At 36.8% G+C, this 22,043-nt stretch overlaps 1 protein-coding gene across 1 annotated transcript; it reads left to right on the forward strand.

Annotated features, from left to right (window-relative positions):
• The first annotated feature begins 155 nt into the window (after positions 1-155).
• Positions 156-21,570, forward strand: MCCC1 (methylcrotonyl-CoA carboxylase subunit 1). The gene is made up of 19 exons (XM_059822579.1): positions 156-214; positions 1,545-1,591; positions 2,613-2,752; positions 3,181-3,276; positions 3,443-3,564; positions 4,585-4,732; positions 5,570-5,691; positions 6,843-6,954; positions 7,278-7,359; positions 8,134-8,261; positions 9,978-10,161; positions 10,673-10,782; positions 12,121-12,337; positions 13,421-13,507; positions 14,085-14,134; positions 16,411-16,548; positions 17,885-17,992; positions 19,015-19,086; positions 19,952-21,570. Exons 1-19 carry the CDS (start codon positions 156-158, stop codon positions 20,069-20,071), a joined length of 2,142 nt encoding a protein of 713 aa, XP_059678562.1. The 3' UTR covers positions 20,072-21,570.
• Positions 21,571-22,043: the final 473 nt, after the last annotated feature.

Genomic DNA, 22,043 nt, shown 5'->3' on the forward strand with positions numbered 1-22,043 from the left:
TGACCTCCCGCCTCCCCGAGCGCTTCCCGTCCCCGCTCCCCGCCCGGCGGCTCCTCCCCGCCGCAGCCCGCCTCAGCACGCCCCTGCCGCGGCAGCCACTGGCGGCCGGCCTGGCGCGCACACCCTCCGTCCCGCCGGCCCCCGCGCTCGCCAACATGGCGCTGGTGCTGGCGGCCGAGCGGGGCTGCTGCTGCCTCTGGGCGCTGCGGCGGTCGTGAGTGCGGGGCGGAGGGAGGCGGTACACGGCGCGCTGGGCCCCGCGGCCCCTCGGGGACGGCGGGCGCTGCCTCTGCGCCCCCCTCGCTTTGGCCGGGGGTGGCCGACGCGCCTCTCGCCTCCTCTTCCCCCCCCCCCCCCCGCGGGGGCGGTGCGCGCCGTGGCGGCCGTTAAGGGGGGCTGACAGGGGCGGCGGAGGCAGGGATCGCGCCCGGGAGGGAGCCGGCGGCTGTCGGGCCTCGGGGAAGGCTTCCCAAAGCCGAGCCTGGAGCCGGGCTGCCCGAGGGAGGAAGGGGGAAGGGGCTCTGCGCCTCGGGAGGAGCGAGGGAGCGGGGCCGCCGCCTGGCCCCGCTGCTCGGTGCCGAGGGCGGGGCGTCTGTCTGTGGGGGGGGGATACAGGTACCCCGGGCTGCTCTGTGGAAAGAAAGAGGAAAAAAAAAAAAAAAATCACCCAGAGTTTCAAGCATAGTTTTAGCAGTTGGTACAGATTCCATGAAACTGCCGTGGGTGCTGGGGGTTTGATAACCGTCGCTGAGTAACCGCCGTAGCCACCCTTCTGCTGCCGGTAGTCCTGTGCAGAAGGAATGCGTGGCCATGACAGCTGCTCACTAGAAGTTCAGGGAATGCACTGATTTCCCCTCTCGTTACTGAAACTGAGCTTTTGGTTGTGTGGTGTCAAGGACATCCCGTGTCTTTTTGTCTGATAACGTTTAAGAATTGCTGGACTTATCCAGTTGATTTATATGTTAATTAAAACAGTTCCAAGAGTTTACTTTCACAGTTTCTTCCAGCCACCTAGCCTTCACTATCAGATTTCTTCAGTATTAGTCGTTTGAGGCTTAACTTTCCATTTCTGAAATTCTTCATAGCTCTTCTTTCTTGCTATCTTTCACATTCTTTTCTCTTGCACCTTTTCTCTATATAAGCAACTCCTATCTTACTGTTAAGCTTCTCTGTTTTGTGGTTGTTCGTGTCTTCTTTCCTGAAGACTTCGAGTTGCCTTCTCTGTAATAAATGTCAGACATTGGCTGTTCTCTCCACTAAAAGATTTTTTAAAAAAAAAAAAAGTTACTATTTCAATTTGAATGCTGCTAAAAGAGCAAGGCGATAATTTCTGTTGTGTCTAAATGAAAACACTTAAGGAGAGATCTGGTGAAGTTTGTACAGCCTTCCCTGTTGTACTTGAATATGTTCTGTGTAAATAGTTGTATTGAAAGCTTCAGAGCTGTTTTAGTGCTGTCCTCCTCTCACTTGAAAATAGAAGTAGCTCAGTTGCCACTTCTTCATATATACTTTTGTAACATTTCTGTGTGTTTATAATTGTACAGGCAATGGAACCACGTCCAGAGATTTGTGAAATGGGCCTCAACGATAGGTATGAAATTTAACTTCTTTAGCTACTAGGTTTAATTGCTTGTGTAATGTGGATTGTTTTACAAGTAGTTTTAGACCATTAGTTGCTGAAAAACTGTAGTTTTTAAAAAATAAATATTCAATATTTGTATAGTTTCTGAAAACAGTAGTCTATAGCTGACCTAAGAAATAATAATGTGTAAGCAACATTTTGAATAATTTTATCTGTCATATTTAGGTATACTCAACTTAATGAAAACTATTTATTTTTGTGATATTTTCCTCTGAGTCCTTTTCTGATAGTAACGTTGCAAAGTCTGTAAGAATTGGTTTTTATGCATAGTGGTATTTAAACAATATATGAAGTAAAGTTAAAAATATTTAGCAAGATGATTTAAACTGACCCTGTTGTCATGTTGTCTAAAAAGATGTTTTAGAATTCAGAAACATATTTTTATTTTATTAGTTAGTTTTAAGCTATTTAGTTCTGCCTGTGAGGTCTCTGGGTGTGTTGGCCTTATATTTCTATCATGTTTTAACTGCTGTCATAAGACTTAATAGAAGATTGTAAGTCACTGTTTTTAAAAAAAAAAAACAACAAAAAACTTCATACTTTGTTATTTCTTTGTGTCTGTGAATCAATGGAGAATAGTGCTCTTCAAAGAAATATGAATCATTTCGGGGGGGAGGGCAGGTGTTAATTGTTTCCTAGTTGGTCCAGAAAGCACACAGTAAAAATACAAGCATCAACCTTTATGTTTAGGTGTTGTTTTAGGGTTAGAATATATTTCTTGAATTCTGAAAAGAAAAAAAGACTTAAATTAAACATACTTCTGCATAAGGACTCTAAGGAAAAAATTCCAAGACTAGCATGGAAATGCTTTTGGGTGAAGCATGTCTTTTTTCATTTTTGGAAGAAATGCAAAACCACTATAAATGATGAAAAAGAAATCCGAACTTTAAAATGGCTTTATTTCCAGGAATGTCTCTAAGGATAGATTCCTTTTAAAAAATGGCTTACTGTGCTTCATCCTTTTAAACAGGAGGTCACAACATAGGGAAGATTCTTATTGCAAACCGAGGAGAAATTGCATGCAGAGTGATGCGAACAGCAAAGAAAATGGGCGTGAAGTCTGTAGCGGTTTATAGTGAAGCAGACAGGAATTCCATGCATGTAGCAATGGTGAAGTATATTCCTTAAGATTGTGATTAACGTTCTCATTAATAAGTTCAATGTGAAAGGAGATGTGTGTGCTAATGCAGTTGATTTTCCCCTCTGTAGACTTACTTCCAAGTTTTCCTTGAATCAGTGAAAAGTTTGCCTGGTCTCTGTCTCAGCACTTGACAACTTTACGGGAAGTGCATTGAAGTTTGGCTCCCTAACTCCGGAGTAGCCACTGGGGGTTAGAGAATGGATTCTGATTTTGGGAAGAAAGTCAGAATTTGTTTCACCCAGTTGAGTCTCTCCATGAAGAGAGACTTTATTTTTACTTTTTATTTAAACTGTTGCATGCTAGCAGTCTGATAAACAATATAATTAGCTCAGAAATTCAGTTAAATTTGCTTTTTATTATCTAATAAACTGTATTATATGTATTTTTTCTGTAACAGGCAGATGAAGCATATTGCATTGGTCCAGCACCGTCACAGAAGAGTTACTTGGCCATGGAGAAAATAATGCAGGTGGCCAAGGTCTCAGCAGCACAGGTAAGTAGATCATGACCTTAAATCTTCTGTTACTTCCATGCTCTTTAGTTCTTTATTTTTACCCATGATGTTTCCATCATGTGTTTCCTTAGCACTCTACTGATGTTTCAGGGTTTTCTAAGCTAAACTGATATAAAAATAGGCTGGTAATGTTATTCTCTTTTAGGCTATTCATCCAGGTTATGGTTTCCTCTCAGAAAACACAGAATTTGCAGAGTTGTGCAAGCAAGAGGGAATCATCTTCATAGGTCCACCTTCATCTGCTATCAGAGATATGGGTATTAAGAGGTATCTATTTCTGATTTGTTACGGTTATGCAATTTACAGTTTGGTAAAGCTAATTTTGTTAACAAAGGACCAGTTGCTCCATAATTGGTCATTGCTCCATAATTCTGTCAGTTTTCATTGCCTTCTATTTTTATGGCTTTCTTCAAAGGAATAAGCTCCAGATTTATAGATACGGGATTCCTATAGGCATAGAAACAATCAAGATTGTTCAGTTATTAGGATTTTGATGATAATTAAATACCTAACTGATTGTAGTTTTCCAGAACTGGGGCATTGCAGTGTTGTATAGGTAAGGATTCAGCAGTCAGGTCAGATGTCTTCTATATTGGTCAAAAAAACAATGGAAAGAAACACCATGTCATCAGGGGTTATGGTGGCTCATGTAAATTGGGGTGATAAGTTTTGTTCATCACACAGGGTATTATTCTTAGTTACTTAGATCAAAGAAATGTTTCTAGGGTATGAAGTTTAAATCAAGAATATGGAAATAAGGTTATTACTGACACATGAACTGTGTCATACTAATTTCAGAGAATTAATTTTTTAATCACCTCCTAATGTGATATTAAATTACCTCTGTAATTTAACTAATTTTGCATGCGTATTTGAACTTATAGTTGTTACGCTCGAATGTTTTACGTGTGGTGTGAATCCAGCCTGTATCATGAAAAGAGTTTTGCCTTTGTACAACTTGAAATATAGCTTTGGCAGGATACAGTGTTGTAATTTGAAAATGTTAGGTTTTGGCCTCTATAATGTGGGTCAAAAGATAGGAAAGAACAGTAAGCCTGAAACTGACTACCACTTCTATGTGGAGGGCTTGGAGAAAACAATCCCTATTTGAAACATTTGATTAATTACAATCAAATCATAAGTGGATTACATACGTAAGTAGTCCTGTTGAGGTCAGTTGAACTACTTTTGTGAGGAGAACTAACATTGGGAACATGCACAGATTTGGAGCTTAAAATAATAAAAAAATATTATTATCATGCTTAACGTAAAACTGTTCTGTCAAAGCACTTCCAAAGCTATAATGTCTGCTGCTGGCGTTCCTGTTGTTGAAGGTTATCATGGAGAAGATCAATCAGATGAGTGTCTAAAGGAACATGCCAAGAGAATAGGATATCCAGTAATGATTAAAGCTGTTCGCGGAGGTGGAGGAAAGGTAAAGGAACTAATCTGTTTATCACAGGGTGTAAAGTTGTCATGTCTCGGTATCTGTAACTGAATATTCTAAAAGAAATCTTTGAAAGCAAAGAAACTGGAAAACTACTTTTGGTAAAAATTTATTATTAATGTCCAATCTAGCACTATGAAGTCCCTTTTCCATTTATTGTGCAGTCAGGCACAAGTTAATTAGCTGGTGTAAATTGGAAGAGTTCTGTTTATTTCAGTGGATCTCCAGTAATTCACATAAGCAGAAAACTTGTCCTATGGATTTGTTTGTGTGAAATTAGATGACTTCAAATTGTTACTTTGTCATAGCTTCTGTGACTTCTTTTGCTAACAGCTTTAAATGTTGCATAAGAAGTGATTAGAAATACCATTTAAGTATTTGGTGTCTAGACACTTTCTAATGTATGGTGAATTCCCTGTCTAAATCTCATTTTACTCTGAAATAAATTTCTATTAAAATGGCATGATAGAGAATTCTAGTTATTTCCACAATGGCTATATTTATTTTTTAATGAAATCAGGTTTTTCTCTGCTAACCTTGGAAAATTTCTATGATATTTAAGAATAAAAATGGATTTTGTACTCATCTATATCAATGGAATGACAATATCTATTTTTTACACTTCTAATGGCACTTTCAGTGGGATATAGTAGGCTTATCTTATTGGAAGTTGATACACAATTTTGCTAAAGTTAAAGAAGGGAAAAGTGTTATTGTTAAGCTCATTTCTTGCTGTTTTAGTCATGTACCTGTTTGTGTGCAACAAGGATTTTTACTGGGTACCGTAGTTTTAGACATTTAGATACGCTTTTTTATTTATTTTAGGGCATGAGAATTGCTCGTTCAGAAAAGGAGTTTCTGGACCAACTAGAATCAGCTAGGAGAGAAGCAAAGAAGTCTTTCAATGATGATGCAATGCTGATTGAGAAATTTGTAGATAATCCAAGGTGAGAAATAGATGTTTTAATATAACCACTGTAATGTTTATTCTACTGTTAAATAAACATTAGTAGTATGATGAAAATTGGTCTTACATGTTTTATTTGCACTATGGCAAGTGTTAATTTAGTCAAAATTGTTTATAATGTATTGAAATTTTTGTAGTGACTTTGTTTTGAATGATAAGAATTAAAATACCACTGTTTGGGAGACATGTCAGTGACATTTAATGACACTGATACTCCTCCTTGAGTGAGTGTTCTAAACTCGATATACATTTAGAAATAAAAAAAATCACTTAAACTACAGACCTGAGTCAAGCTGTCATGGTGTTTCTGCTGCCCTCAGGTGTCCTAAACTAGTTATTTAATCTTTCTTTATTTTGATATTTAAAACAGAATTGATAGTCTTTAGCTCATGCCTGAGCTGTGAAACTGAGCTAATTTTTTTTTTTTTTTACAAAGAACTTCTCACAGAGGTCTGTTTGATACTTCTGTACTTCACATCTGTTTTTCTTGAAGGATCGCTGTAAAGAAACCATTTATTCTAAAGAGACTGAGGGCCTGTTTTTGCTGTCAGATGGGCATGAGAAAAATCTCATTAAATTCCTGGGCAATTTCTTTTGCCAGCATCAGAGGATTATCAGAATGGTGACAGATTTTTCTCAGTTTTAAACATAGAATGAAGTTCTGCCACCTAATAGTTGTCCTCTGAAATGGCACGTTGAAATAAACAATGTTATTTCTGAGGCAGGGCTGCTGCCTCTTGTGAATTACTACATGGTAAATTATGAGGGAAATCATCATTATGAAGTAATAGTGAAGTGGTTTTACTTTTATTATAGTAAAATAACTAATAAAGAGGCAGCAGCCTTTAGATATGTATCTTTTTTATCCTATGGCCTGTGAGGTTTCACTGCAGTAGCTGGCATTTAGAATCCTATTTCATTTAGGAGATTGAGGAATTCTAAAATGGTTGAAATGCTGCATAGTAGCAGCCTCTACGTTTTTGGCTATTTGAGGGCAGACACTGAAACCTATAAGAAGTCCTACTGAAGTGCACAGGACTGCGTACGAGTTAAAAAGTCTGTTTGGGTGAAGTCAGTCGCGGGATTGGGGATTTATTGAAATATGTTGAAACATTTATTATTATGAAACAGGCATGTTGAAGTCCAAGTATTTGGTGACCAGCATGGCAATGCAGTCTACTTGTTTGAAAGAGACTGCAGTGTGCAAAGAAGACATCAGAAGATCATTGAAGAGGCACCAGGGGTGAGCAGAAAGTTCTTATAATGATTTTTTAGGAACTGACATATTTTTAAAGTAATTGCTAACCCCCATCAGATTTCTTTAGCGGGTAGTAATTTATTTGTAATTCTCAGTACCTGTTTTAAATTTGCTGCAGAAAATGTTCTAATTGAAAAAATTACTTTCTTTAGGAAAATGATTCTCGGGGAAAAGTTATGTAAATTTCAATTATAACATTGATAAGGATTTCACTACAGTTGCTAAATACTGCAAAATATTTGTGCATAGTAGGTTTAATATCACTAAAATTCACAGTAATTTATAATATTTTGTATTGTTATTTACAGCCAGGGATTAATCCTGAAGTTCGAAAGAGACTTGGAGAAGCTGCTGTCAAAGCAGCTAAAGCAGTGAATTATGTGGGAGCAGGTAAGTCTGTGGAGATGTGGCTGCTCCAGAGGCATGCTTTTAACTTAAAGCCTGAAGGCAAATAGTATCTGATTGTTTTAGAGTATGACACACATCCCCCAATTTTTTTGAGGTTTAAGCAAGTAATCACATAGTTAATTTTGATGTAATTACAAATTTAAACTAGAATACCTGATCTGAGCTCAAGAGTAGTGGGAGCTGAGGAATAGAAAGAAAAAATTTCAGAGCAGCTGATTCAATCAATTAGATTGTTGTTGGAAAGCGAGCATTATGAATGTGGGTAAGTTTGAGCAGAGCAAGGGAAAAATAATTTCTCTTTCAGCATACAAAGAATAATACTTTATATTCAAACAGTAAAGCCTTTAAACAAACCACACCACAACTCACTGTCTGTAAAGTCCATGCTATTTCCCAGATGAAAAATAACCTGCTAAAATTATTTGTGGCTTTTCTTTTCTCTCTGCTTTCTTTGGATATTTATTTTTAAAAAATAATTGCATGCCCTATATATATACACAATACTTTAAAGAGTTTCGATGCAATCTTTACAGCTCTTGCTGTAGAGGAGAATGGCTGCTAAACAGCACAGGATACGTAAAAGTGCAAGGAAACAACCCTTCTGTTTTCAGACATCAATTGTGTGACCCTTTAAGATAATTTGCATAGAATTTAATGAAATTCAGTGTATCCTGGCATAAATCAACTAAGTGTCTTAGGTGTCTATTCTGAAAAAGTCTTGTTTTGGTGAAGTGCCCTTTTAATTAACTACTTCAGGAACAGTGGAATTTATTATGGACTCCCAACATAATTTTTACTTCATGGAGATGAATACCAGACTGCAAGTAGAGCACCCAGTTACAGAGATGATCACTGGAACAGACTTGGTGGAATGGCAGCTCAGGGTAAGTGTTAATTGATTTTACATGTAGAGTTCCTCTTGTCTGGTGAGTAGTGCTCTTTGATATTGCCTGTGAGAGACCAGATATGTTTTCAGATCCTCATCTCCTATTCAGCTAATTGGGTGGAGTTTCCTTTGCTCCGAAGGAACATCTCTTATTATTGTCTTTGATTGTAGAGCATTGTGTAGATGCTCTGAATTCCAACAAAGTCTTCTTCCAGTTGTGTAGAGAAAAAAAAAATTAAAGTATATTTAGAGAGGTTATAGAGAATGTGGAAAGTGGGAGGAGTAGGGTCCTGATCTTTCCCTTGCCATGCTGAAAATTTTTTTAAACTCTAGTTCAAATGTATCTCTGACCCAAAAATCATTCTTGGATCAGGCTGTAGGAGGAAAACTCTTCACAAAAACATGTGTCTGGTGGTGTACCAGTATAGTCACGTTCTAAAATAAATGTATAGTTGTGTGGACTTACACACCCAATTTGCAAAGAGATTACTTGCAATGTTTGAATGATAACAGGAAATTTTGGACTTTAGGGAACTGGAAATGAAAACCAGTTCTGGTTAGATGCATCCAAAAGTGAGGACAGCAGCACACATGGAGCTTAAGTAGATAGGGTGGGGGAGTGTTTAGTGCAACCAGAAAGAAAACTAAAATGGCAAATGCTGATGCAAAAAGCAAGAACTTTCGGCTTCCTGATCTGGGAATGGAAATTGAGCATTGAGTGCTGAGTTGGAGCAGGGATCAAAAAATACTGGAAGAAAGAGAAAGAGATAAGGTGGAAAGGTTCAGTGGTCTTGGCATGTGGCTTAGTGAGTCAGTAGATAAAAAATGTCTATCAGTTCTTGGAGAGATTATTTTTGTGAATCTGTATAGTACTACTCTTTCTTTGAAGACTAAGCTATATTCTGCTGTCTCTGCTGAAATCCGTAGTTTGGTTGCAGAAGGCAGAGTATGGAAAACCCCTGACACTTCAAAAGGAGATTAAATGTTGCTACGAATTTTTTAATAGGAACTTGTATTTTTCCGTGTAGGTGGAAATTGTGTATCTCCCTGGCAAAGGGTCTCCTCTGTGCTTAACTGCAGCAGGCTTCTTGTTATTATTTTGTCCCTAAAAGCCCTGTTTTTTCAGTCTCAAACCGGTGTGTTGCTGGTATTTGTTAGTATTCCTGTATTTGTAATGTGAGTTCCTTTAAGTAATAAAATGTTGTTTCCTTCCCCATCAAAGGTTCTTAAATTGTTAGAAATTCCCTTAGAGAAACATTCCCTTAAATGTACAGCTCCCGCAGTATACAGAAGAATCAACAGTGTACGCCAGTAGTGCTGGCTGCCAGTAATCCATTTTATCATCTGCTTTTGGAGCATTTTATCTCTAATGAAATCTTGTCTTAGTTGACCAGGCATGACTTAAACATTTAATTATTTTTTGACATAATCAGTAGAAAAAAATTAGACTGTTTTTCCATTATGTTTTAGCTCTGAGAATATTAGGAGGTCGATTTACACAATAATAATTCAAAATCCTTTGACTGTTGACTCCCAGAGAAAAGGAAGGAGTAACTTCAGAATTAGACTTTTGTGACCTGCCACTTTTTTCTCTCTGTGCTTTTTCTAATGTGCTTTCTAGTTGTTCATGTTTAGAAGAAAGATATTAAATATTTCATACATTGGCACTCCAGAATATTGATCACGCATTAAAGAAAAAAACTATTGTTCTCAGGTTGCCGCAGGAGAGAAGATTCCCCTAATGCAGGAAGAGATTATGCTCCGGGGCCATGCATTTGAAGCTAGAATATATGCTGAAGACCCTAATAATAACTTTATGCCAGGGGCTGGGCCATTGTTGCACTTATCCACCCCACCACCTGATAGTTTCACCAGGATAGAAACTGGAGTCAGACAAGGTAAAACTGAAGGCAGTGGTGTAATCAGAAACATTTAACATCAAAAGCTTTTCTTTGTAAGCATTTCCCTCTTTGGCCTAAATAAGTTTGTCTGGCAGAGTGTTGTTATAAAGACAAATCTCTACAGAATTATTCTTCCTTGTGGTTGTAAATGTACTTTTGGTCAATCACTGAATATTTTATTTACCTCTTTATTTACTTGTATCCAAGTTATTGTCCGTTGGATTATGCTGATCATATTCTCATGACAATTTATCAATCCTGCATTCTGATTGCAACAAAGAAAACTGAATTTGAGTAATGTTACCTCTACAAAAGTCTGTTCAGAAGTTGTTCTTGGAATTGAAATGCCAGGTCACATAATTAAAGATTAATGTTCTTTAAGGACATAGAGAAATGTGACCATTAATTGTGTCAGAGTTTAATGCCATATGGTGTGCAGTACTATGCATTATCAATTTTCAGAAATACTTGGTTTAGTGTTACAGCATTTTTTTTATATATATTTTAGGTGATGAGGTTTCTGTTCATTATGATCCAATGATTGCAAAGCTAGTTGTTTGGGCTGAGGATCGTCAAGCAGCACTGAGAAAGCTGCGATACAGTTTGCATCAATATAATGTAAGTAGAAGGAGCCCAGTATGATTTCAGATCTTGAGCTAACTTTGTGAGCATCTTGAGCTAACAAAATATGGGTAAAATACTATAGTAAAACAACAGTGGTTTCTAAGAGGGAGCTGCATTGCCACTACCATTTCAGATTCATTATTTGTTTGCAGAGGCTGTATTTTTTCCTAATTTGCAAACTGTTTTCATTGGTGGAGTGAGTTAGAGATAAGTGTGAAGTCCAGTTTTATACATAAATTTTTCTTAAGTTTGCGATATCTTCAGTTGGATGATGCAGCTAGGACTTTATAGAAGAGAAAGGCTAAACAACAGTATTTTCAATTTGTAAGCTTAAAGGAATTTGTAGGTGGAATTTGTCAGACAATGTTTGCTTGTAACTTCTAATTTATAAAAACAATTAAATTTTTAGACTATACGTGTGGTAAAGAAATAATGGAGAAGTTTTAATGCTGTCAGTTCTTCTTAAGAAGTGGTCCCTTTTCCCCCTATAAAAAATACAGGTATTGTATCTATTTTCAAAAGTGGAATTCAGAAGGTTTGACTTCAGGTGAGACTGTTATTTGTGCAGAATTAATTTACACTTAATCTACACTTTTTTAAATCAACAACATAAAAATGATTGAGGTACTGAGGTACTGAAAACGTTTGGCCCACTGTTGTTTTAGCTAAAAATGAAGATTACTGCAAGTGAAAGAGAAAAGAATTCCCTTGGGGTTTTTTTCAGAATTTTCTTAGTAGTTCTGTCAATAAATGTTGACAGCACAATATATTTACCAGTTTCACTGATTTCTCTAAAATAATGAGTTCTGTTTTCAAGTTGTTTGCTTAGGTATTTTGCACTACAGGAAATGGATAGTAGCTAGTAAATTTATAAAAGTCACTGTTCCTATTTGTTACTATTACAAGATCAAATATGGAATATCTGAAAGTATTATAACTCATTTTTAATAAGAGGCACTTTTCATATTAGGAATGGTCTTTCAAACACTTGGAGCATGATTTTCCGAAACAGTAGGTTTTCTTCCTAAATTACCTCACATTACTATTGCTGGGAAACTTTCTTTGACTTCACAGTGGACAAAGGTAGCGTTTTGAAAACAGAGTGCTTTTGTGAAAGCTACTCGTTTTTTTTTCTTTCTTTTTAAAAGAAATGGTTTCATTGGTAATAAAACAGGCCAGTTGAATTAATTACATTTTTTTGATAAACTTTGTGTTTTGATGGTGCTGTCTGAAGAAAGATTTATCTATCATCTATGCATAAGTTGAGCAGAAAGCTGTATATTCATTCATAACTTCATTTCAATTTGGCAATATGCTGCTTTTTCTTCACAGATTGTAGGATTAAGCACCAATATTGATTTCTTACTGAGCCTGTCAAGACACCCACAGTTTGAGGCTGGAAATGTGCACACTAATTTCATTCCTCAGCACCATGACGAACTCTTTCCAACCAAAAAGGCAACCCCACATGAAGTTATGTGTCAGGCAGCTCTAGGACTTATACTGAAAGAGAAAATGCTAACAGATGCTTTTAGAGATCAGTCAGATGGTAAGGATCATTCTTTTGTTTTGTTTTATTTTACTTGTGACTGGATGAGACAGTGCTGTGAGTTATGTGCAATTATTTAATTTTTGCCTTACTTTGTGCGCTCAGGGTTCTGCATTCTGGCATCTGTCAGATATTTACACACAGAGCAGACTATAACTTTTGTTAAGGGGCAGATATTGATTATATCACCACTGTAAAGTACAGACTACTTCCCACGGCACTTCAGATAGGCACTATCTGAAAGACCTTGGGATTCATAATCAGTGTCACTGTGTACTCTTCGCTCTTTACAAGTATAAACAGTGAGTATCTGTCACTATTACTCCTACAGTTGGCCCAAGGTCTTCAGGGCTAAAATCGACTCTGCTAGAATTGGGAGAGGCAGTAAGGTTTAATGGAACGAACAGGACTTGAGGAGCTGAACGTTCTTGAGTTCTGACACTGTTAATGGCTATACCAGTGGGGCATGTGATTGCTGTTAACAAAAACTTCATATAAATCTAATACATGCTGCCAACAACAGTGTTAATTTTCTTTCCTCCTCCACTTTAACTATCCTGGAAACATGGGAGAGTTGGATTGGAAAGATTCCCATACACTATTCCTTTGCTTCAAGAGACGATGAACTAATCAGGCAGTATCTGATAGCTGTGTATCTGATCCATTCTCAAAACCACCAAGTAATAGAAAACCCCTCAATCTTCCCAATTTGCTGCCATGTTTGACTACTCTTAAAGTTGGAACTTCATCCTAAGGGTTAATCTGAATCTGCTATGTTGCAGTTGAATTCCCATGCTTTCTAGTCCTGCTCAAGGATTGTTTGGGGAGAACACTCGACTATCTTTTTGCTTAGTAGTGCTATTGTTAGCGTCATGTTTTCTGAAGGTTACACAGCCTCTGTTTATTCACTGTTGAAGCTTGAGTAAGGGATTGTCACTATCTATTACAGTGGTTTCCCAATCTTTTATGTGCAATAAGTATGATGGTAGTAATAGTAGGACAGTGATTTTACGGTGTAAGTTCTAAGTATTGATTTTGCCAAAGTAGAATGAAAGTAATGTATCTGTATATTTTGTGTTCTAGATAAATTCTCGCCATTTGCATCCAGCACTGGTAGAAGAATAAATATATGTTATACTAGAAATCTGTCTCTGCTGGATGGGGAAAACAGTAAGTTAATAAAGTGTATGGAGGGAGAGGAGATACTTGATGGTCAAAGTTATTTCAACTGGTGCTTGAAAATTCAAGCTAAGAAATAGCAATTAGAAGCAGTATGAGTTTTATGTAATTTAAGCAAGGAATTCACAGCATTGCATGACTAATCCACACTGTTAGATCTTGAGGAGATATAAACCAAATTGAAATGGCACTACTAATGTTCATCATTTAAATGAATAAGGTTGAGAATTTTAGAAGAGCTGAGTGCCATTGACTTTTTTTTTTTATTTCACTTTGGTGTGAAAGTATTCAGCACCTTTTTCCCATCAAAAATCTGTTCTCTGTCCAGGTAACTTAGTATAGATTTCAGAGCATAACTTCAGGTGTTCATCTTTGAAAAACAAATTGTCTAGAATTCAGTAGGAAATCTGCAGTATGTACTAAGCTAATCTGAAAATACTTGTTCTTTTCTTAGTATTGGTAGGTCTCTTTTTTAATCAAAAAGATAGAATAAATATTTATATGTTATTATTCTGTAGATCCTATAATTAAATCTACTCACATATACATATTTTGTTTTATTGAACAGTTGTGGAAGTAGCTGTAAGTTACAATCAAGAAGGGTCATACAACATGCAGGTACAAGTCCAATTTTTTCAGATATTTCATTAGATAAAAGAAGAATCAGTTTCCTGTGGACTTCTCTTGGTATTAACTGTTATTAAAGTTGCTTGGTAATTACCAATACAGGATTCCATTTTTGGTTTGCTTGCAGTCATTGTTGTAGACTATTATTTTGGCCTGAAATTATCTTTGCTAAATGCTGGATTGGCATGGAAGAGCTACTAAAATGCTTCTAAAAATAAGACTAAGAAAAGCATTTGTTTTTCCGGTATTTAAAGATCTTACTCTTTATTTTTTCCCTTCCTTAAATTTGTCTTTCTAAAACATTGGAAGTTAGATTTAAATCTGCATTTAAAAAGACTTTTCTTCTACAGGACTCCTGCTTTATTCTGTGCATGAGATGGATCTCCTGTGGGATAAATAAAAGCTTTCTAGAGCATTATCTGTAAGATAACACTTTTCTTTTTTTGACAATGGAAATTGAAAAGTGATTACCAAATGAGATGAAGAATGATGAGAGTAGTAAATCCTTCTGGTTAAATAATTGGATGATGCCCCATAGAATTGGCTTCTTTCTCTGTCTACACTATAGAGATCCTACAGGATGCAACTCAAGATGCTTTAAACATAGATTTTTTGTGTGTGTGTGATAGTCTCTTAATTGCGTGGCTTATGGGGGTTTTGTTTTGCTGGGTGTTGAATATCCTTCTGCATCACCTGGAGTCGAATGGGTTTTACCTCAAATTTGGCACCCAAAATGAGTGCATGCTCAAGTGCAGTCTCTCTGTAGTTCTGCTTCTTGTTTCCAATATTCAGAAAAGGAGGATTATGAGACTAAGTCAGTATTTATGAACTGCTTAGTCTGTATAGAAAAATAGTGAGAAAATTACTGTGTTTTCATGTGTATAACCACATTTTGGGTAACTCAAACCCTTATACCCTTATTTCTACTGATAGGAACATTGAGATAACCCACATCCCTCAAGTAACACCCAGGTTATTCTGAGTGTATTGATTACATATGTAATACAGGAGAGCTTTTACGCTTCAGGCTTATCTCATATAAGTAATGTCAGCAAAAAATAAAAATAGGCTGGAAGGGATGTAGAGTGGGGCCTTTTGGGGAGGGGAAGTGCAACTGGGGAGAATGTAGACTCCCAGGGAAGGAGGAAGAATGGGGTTTGAGATGGAAATGGAGAGAAGCTGGAAATAAGGGATGGAGAAACAGAATCAGGAGCTCATCACAGGGAGGACAGTGCCTCTGGAGTGCTACAAAACCTGTCCTGAGGCCAATGAACTAGAGCAGGTTGCTGGGCCATGGAACTGGCCAGTACTCACAGTGCTGCCCAGGGTGTTCCCCTAATTTGCGCCCCTGCTCAGGATACTGAACAAGCAAAGGATTTTTCCTCAGGGATGAGTATCATATCAGCAGTATCCTTTCAATGCATGTTATAAGGTCTTCATTCAGTGGAAAAATAGTATGCGACTGTATAAATGAAGACTGAATTTTATCTCTACTTGTAACATCCTTAAAGACTAGCAAATATCTGATTCTTTGCTCACTGATGCTAAACTTACAACTAAAAAGATCAGTTAAATGTAATGCACTTATGTTCATGTTCTTACTGTCTTTATACTCTGAAGTTGTGGCAGAGGTGCGTTTCCATTGATGTAGATGAAAGGGTTACCTACAAATAAATGACCTTTCCATTTGGTCTCTCTTTTGCAGTTTTGGTGTCTAATTGACACTGTCTCCATTACTGCTCTCCTCTGCTGCTTTGTAGGTTTACTTGAATATATTGTAGTTTTTGTATTATAGGCTTCCAAGAGTGAGGAAGTTACCTGTCTTTTGGAAAGTATTGTGGAAGCTTGTGATGTGAGGTGAATAGTATGGATTTTTCAGTTTGAAGAAAGTCTAGATGCTAGGACAAATTAAAAAGACTGGATTCTAGTAGCATCACTGAACAGAATATTCTGGTTTTTTGTTTTTCCTGAGAAATAGTTTACCTTTGTATTTTGCTGGGGGCTGTTGCATAGTTTGTGACAAAAATTGTCCTTGGAGAGCATATTAGCTAATCTTCTGAGCTGATTGCACTGGATACAGAATACATTCTGTTAATTGAAAAATAAAGGATACATAAGATTTTTAACAGGTTTTTTTTTTTAATTCCAGAATTATCTATGAAGATCCACAAGTTATGAGTGTGTACTCCAAATACTAACTTTTGGTTTGTTGTATTAGAGTTTATGAAAGGTTAGGCTTTGTCCTTATAAAAGCATTTAACTTTCAGATTCAAGATAAAACGTTTCTGATTTCTGGAGAGATCTTCAGTGAAGGTGATTCAGTTTACTTGAGGTCTTCAGTAAATGGAACAGTATGTAAGTCCAAATTGGTCATTTTGGACAACACCATTTATCTCTTCTTTCCGGTAAAGTTCCTTTCTTTATTATCACAAGTATAAAATTTTATCCATGTAAATGAACAATATAAATTACAAGAGAATGTGAAAGAGAATCACAATTTCAGGTTCTTACATTGGCCTGTAATGCTTTGATACTTGTTGGATTTATAGCTATAATTTGAAGTTAGTTGCTTATGGTCAGTGAGTGAGAAAAGAATTACTTTTAGAAAGATAAAATACAATTAGGTGAATCCAAGTTGCAAATGATGGTTTGGGAGAGGGGAACACAAAATATTAAAATGGTCAAGTATCTTAAGTTTGTCACAGAACAGTAGCAATTACTTCAAACTGATAATTATTTGAAAGTGCTTGTAACTGGTATTTTTATTGCAGTGCATTTAATTTTTAATATTAAATGATAAGAAAAAAATCGATATTGTTCTGAGGAAAGGTAACTTCAGCTAATATTAAAAAATTGGAATTATGAGTTACCATGGCATTATCTGCATTGCATGAATAATGGCATTTGAAAGAGGAGGTACCCTCATTTGCATGATTAGGCAGGTAATTTTTTATTTGCAGTTAAAAAATTACAGCGCCTTAAAGTAACTCAATAAAAATGTAATCTAAATAAGTAAATTATTATGTATTAGTTTCAGTAATGAACCTCTAGCTCTGAGCCTCTTAAGACTTTCAGCAGAATGCAGTGAAAACTGCTGCTCCAATGATGAGGACAACAATTCATGAAGGAATGGCAAAGCTCAGTTTTCCTGTGGTATCAGAGTGGAGTCTGAGGTGGGGGATCTAGAAGAAATCACAGGAGTTTTAGGATGTGGGGGAGAACGAGTCTTTGGGAAACTTTGGGTAGCAAGTCTGAGAGGAATCAGGGGATTTTGAATGACAGTGAGAATTTTTTGCTAAGCTTAGCACTAAATCCATTTTATTGTGGATTGTGAAACATCCTATTGACAGTGTTTGGCAACAAAGGTGCCAATGTCTTTCCTACTTGTTGCAGCAACCTGCCTACCCCTTGTTCAAACAGCCTTTACTCATTTTCTAACACCTTCTGTGCTGTTGCTGCGTGAATAGGGAAGGCGTGGGTTTGGGACAAAGGCCCATGGGGAGCCTCTTTTGCACAGGGGTAGTTCCTTAGCAGCAGCAGGTGCGGCTTTTAAGGACTTAGACATTGGCAAAGTAGTAAGCAAGCCCACAGTCTTTTTGCTGCCCTGGCCCCTGTAGTCTGCCACCTTAAACAGCTGGCTGATTTGACTAAAGCTGGATCTGTTCTTTCCCTGTATGTCAGCATGTCTACTAGTGGTATTTTATGTTGTTAACTCATATGTCATTGATTTTATTTCTATAGGAAGGTAGCGCTCAGATTGGCCTTCCTGTACCCAAGTACTTATCTGCAGTAAGTTCAGTGGGAATGCAAAGTGGTGCTGTAGCGCCCATGACAGGCACAGTTGAAAAGGTAATTATAATAATATGGGTAGGAAATGAATTCTCCAGTATATATCCAAGTTCACTCTTCCAGAAATGGTGCTTGCTTCTGTACTGCCAGGAAAGAATGAGAGCCAGAAACATCAGTGCTGTGACTTCTCCCAACTGGAAAAAGCCCTGTTTACTCTGACTTTTCAGCAGCCACCCAAGAGTTTTTCAGGCTTCTAGTTGTCTTTTTCTAGAGCTCTGGAAGATCTGAATATTTAACTAATCCTACTACTTAAGTATTTTTTTTCTCCATGTTAATTACTTTTTAAGTCAAAGTTCCCTGAAGTGTTAAAGGCTGTTTGATCCATTTCATCTAACCGAAAGAATGAGATGCTAGATGCACTTGTAAAAAAAGTAGTATTCAGAAATGCCTTTTTTGTTAAGCTGTGTGGTTTTGCTGCTTCTGTTTTTGTTTCTTTTTCTATAGTTCAGCAAGTCTTGCGTGTTTTTCTGCACAGTGGAAAAGTTTAACAGAAAAGAGATTTCCAAGCGAGTTTAGTAGTTAAAGGGTTCTGCTAGCAATAAAAAGGCAAGAACCCTTTCACAGGGTGGAGTACATTGAACGTGGATCTCTTATCTACTGAATGAACACTAAATCAGAATTATTGCAGAAAAACTAGGTGGCTCCTCCAGTCTTCTCTCTGGATTTTGTTTTAAAAAACAACCTTAGTGACTGGCCCCAGGAAGAGGTTCTGGACTTTCTCAAAATAGAAGCTCTTAAGCCCAAAAGGGTAGAATATACATTGTCTCCTCTAATGTTTCTTCTTTGATAAATAAATGGCTTCCTGGTCATCCTGTTAGCTGTTACTGAACCTCTTTCTAGAGCCTCTGACTCCCTTTGAGTATTATTTAGAGAGCTCAGATACCCAGTTCAACAATAATAAAGATATTATGATGAGGCTGTTTTGCATAACCACACTCACTCAGTGAATTGTGCTAGCCAAGATCCAGCTGATGATTTTTAATGGTACAGACATGCATGATTTTTCTTTCCTAATTTTCTAGGTGTTTGTGAAAGCAGGGGATAAGGTTCAGATTGGAGACCCTCTGATGGTTATGATAGCTATGAAAATGGAGGTGAGTGACGTATAAAAGGTTTTCATTACTGAGAAAATAATTTAATTATTTGTGGTTGCATTATTGAAGTATGGTGCAGATTGTAGCTTGCAGATGTCAGTATCGCTTTATATGCTGTAAAACAAGTGTTGTGTCTGTCTAGATTTTAGAGGATTATATTTTATTAACAAATGATGATTATATAATCCATGCTATTCTGCAGATGTTTTAACATTCATTTGGTTAGCTTTGACAGTTCTTCTCTCCCTGCCCAAGAAATCAATAATCCTTTCATTTTTTCTAGCAGAAAACTGTCTAGGTATATCTCTTGCTCACTGTCTGTGATATAAGCATGTGTCATATCTGCAGTTACTTCATGCAGAAATTTAGCTAATGATGACTTTGTAGATATGGTTTTAATCTTGTTGTTGTTATTATTTACATAAAGTGTTACTAAGAGCACACTAAAAATTCTTTGTAACTGTCCACATGGCATTTAATGAACTAGTATTTTGGCTGTTATATCCTGTCACACTGCTTGACCGTGGCTCAAAGTGCTTGAATTATAATTTTTGTAGCCTGAACTGGTTCGGTTTGCCTATTAGTTTAAAATAAACTTCAGTTTGTGGTAGCAGAATTAACATTGTTGAGAAAATTTGCCTTTCCCTTACCATGTCCTTTCGTAAATTATACTAAAATTACATCAAATACAACATCATTATTTATTATACATCATCATTTATTATACATACGTAAATATACATGTGTCAGAGGAAGTAATTAAGTGTGTTCTGTTCTAACTGTACCAAAGAATAATATTAGCATTTGCTGGAGAGGAGAAAAAGCAACAACTCTGTTGGTTTACTATTGGTCTGTTTCTGTGCAGCATACCATAAGGGCTCCAAAGGCAGGAGTGATAAAAAAGGTTAATTTCCAAGAAGGTGCCCAGGCCAATAGACATGCTCCGCTAGTTGAATTTGTGGATGAAGAGGCTGAGTCAAAATAAAGTTCAACGAAGGTGCATTTTATTTTTTCTACTTGGCTAATTTTCTCTCAGGAGAAGATTTCTTCATATTTTCAGCAAACTGTTTGTATAATAGATTGGGGAATTGGTTTCCTCTGCACTTCCTTCATAGTTTGACTGTAAATTGTGCTGACTTTACTGAAATTTGGATATCACTATACTGTAATAGTATATATAACTCGTGGACCTACGTGATTGTTGTTCAGTGGTTATGTTTGCCTGGAAAAAGATGTGGAACTCTTGAAGGATTGGAGAAGTTAGTGAGGACTGTAAGTTATAGACAGCTAGGGATCTTTTGCCTACTTTTTCATTCACAACTGCCTTTTTTCCCCCCGAGATGCGAGCGCATGGATTTGAAGGAAATCTGAAAGGTGACAATTGTTTTATTAATTCATTTATCTGGCAAAATTCCTGTTTGTGGCTTATGCTTTTGCTTGACTAAGGGAATTCAGGATTGTTCCTTAGCCCAGGATCCCTCTCAGTCATTTTTGGTGCATCTTTTTTCACATTTACCTCAATGAGTAGTGAAAATTTGCATTTCAAAAATAATTTTAATATGCTTTGAAATATTTGATACAAAGCATTTTTAAAATACGTACTAGCATTTGCTACACTAATGAAAGCTGGATGTAACTGCTTTCCAAAAATATCATTTGATCTTTAAACATGAAGTAGTAGCACAGAAAGATGATAAGCTTATTTAATACTTAGAAAGTGTGTCAAAATAAAATACTGACTTCAAAATCCTCATTATTTTTCCCATATTGTTCACTTTGTAATATATTACGTATTGGCTGGAATAAAGGATACCAAAGTCTTTATAACAACATGAAATATGACTAAGAATAATAGTCAGATTTTTTGTATCTGCAGTGTTGCAGAAGGGAAAATAGGTAGTTTTTTTGATATGCAAAGAAAATATTTCTCAGACGCAGCATACTGATCATTTGCCGTAAATTTATTTTAACTTGTTTAAAAAGCACCTCAGCAAAACAGGAAAAGGGAAAGAAAAAAAATTTAATTGTTGCAAACTTGCAAAATCCTTTCACCGTTTAGTTAAGGTGAAGTTCTGCTTGTCATATGAACTTTTGATATACTAATTTAAGACAATAGTATGGTTTATACTGCAGAAAGGAGCACAGATACTGCAGTGATCCCAAACTTGTAGTTACAGCTGTGCAAATGGATCCTTATACTTACCTGTAATCTCATTTCCAAATCAATATACAATGTCTGATCAATATACAGTGTCTCTGATCTGATTCTATAACCGTGCAGCCTTGCTTGCAATGCAGATGAAAATTGTAAAAAAAGTAATGGCTCTGGATGGTCTGTATATTAAAAGCATACAGTAATACTTTTAAATTTTCATTATAATCCAATGACCACCTAACAAAAATTACACTCCAGTGATCATCTTGTAGAATATTGCCACAGTGATTTTTATTTACTGCCAAATAAAAATTAAGCTTAACTTTGAATGTCTGTTTTCATTTTTCTCCATTTTGTTCTTTCCGTGGTTGCTTATATTTATGCATTAGAGGGTTTTAAGCAGCTGTTTATGTATCATCATCTGGTATCTGACAGACCACAATCTCCAGATCACATTTAGGAGGCAGTAATCCAGACAGTCATAATGGGTTTCACTGCAGGTAAGTTTAGTGACTTGTTTTATCTAAAAATTGAATCTACGTATAGAAACAGGACTCGGTCCTGAAGAGACATTGCAGCTTGGCATTTTATTTTTTCTTTCTAAATGACATTGCTGTGTTTCTAGACCTACTTTGCTACACTGAATCTGTAGCAAAACATTGAAACACACAGCATGAGGTTCCCTGTTCCACTGAGTCTGCACTGCTTCCTTCATCCAGCCAGTGAAACAAGAACATTTTCTTGGGAGCTGACAAAATGTCTTCCCTTAGGAATAAAGGGAGACAAATAATTTTACCAGTTT

The sequence above is a fragment of the Gavia stellata genome, chromosome 11 (genome assembly GCF_030936135.1).
Source record: "Gavia stellata isolate bGavSte3 chromosome 11, bGavSte3.hap2, whole genome shotgun sequence".
NCBI lineage: Eukaryota > Metazoa > Chordata > Aves > Gaviiformes > Gaviidae > Gavia > Gavia stellata.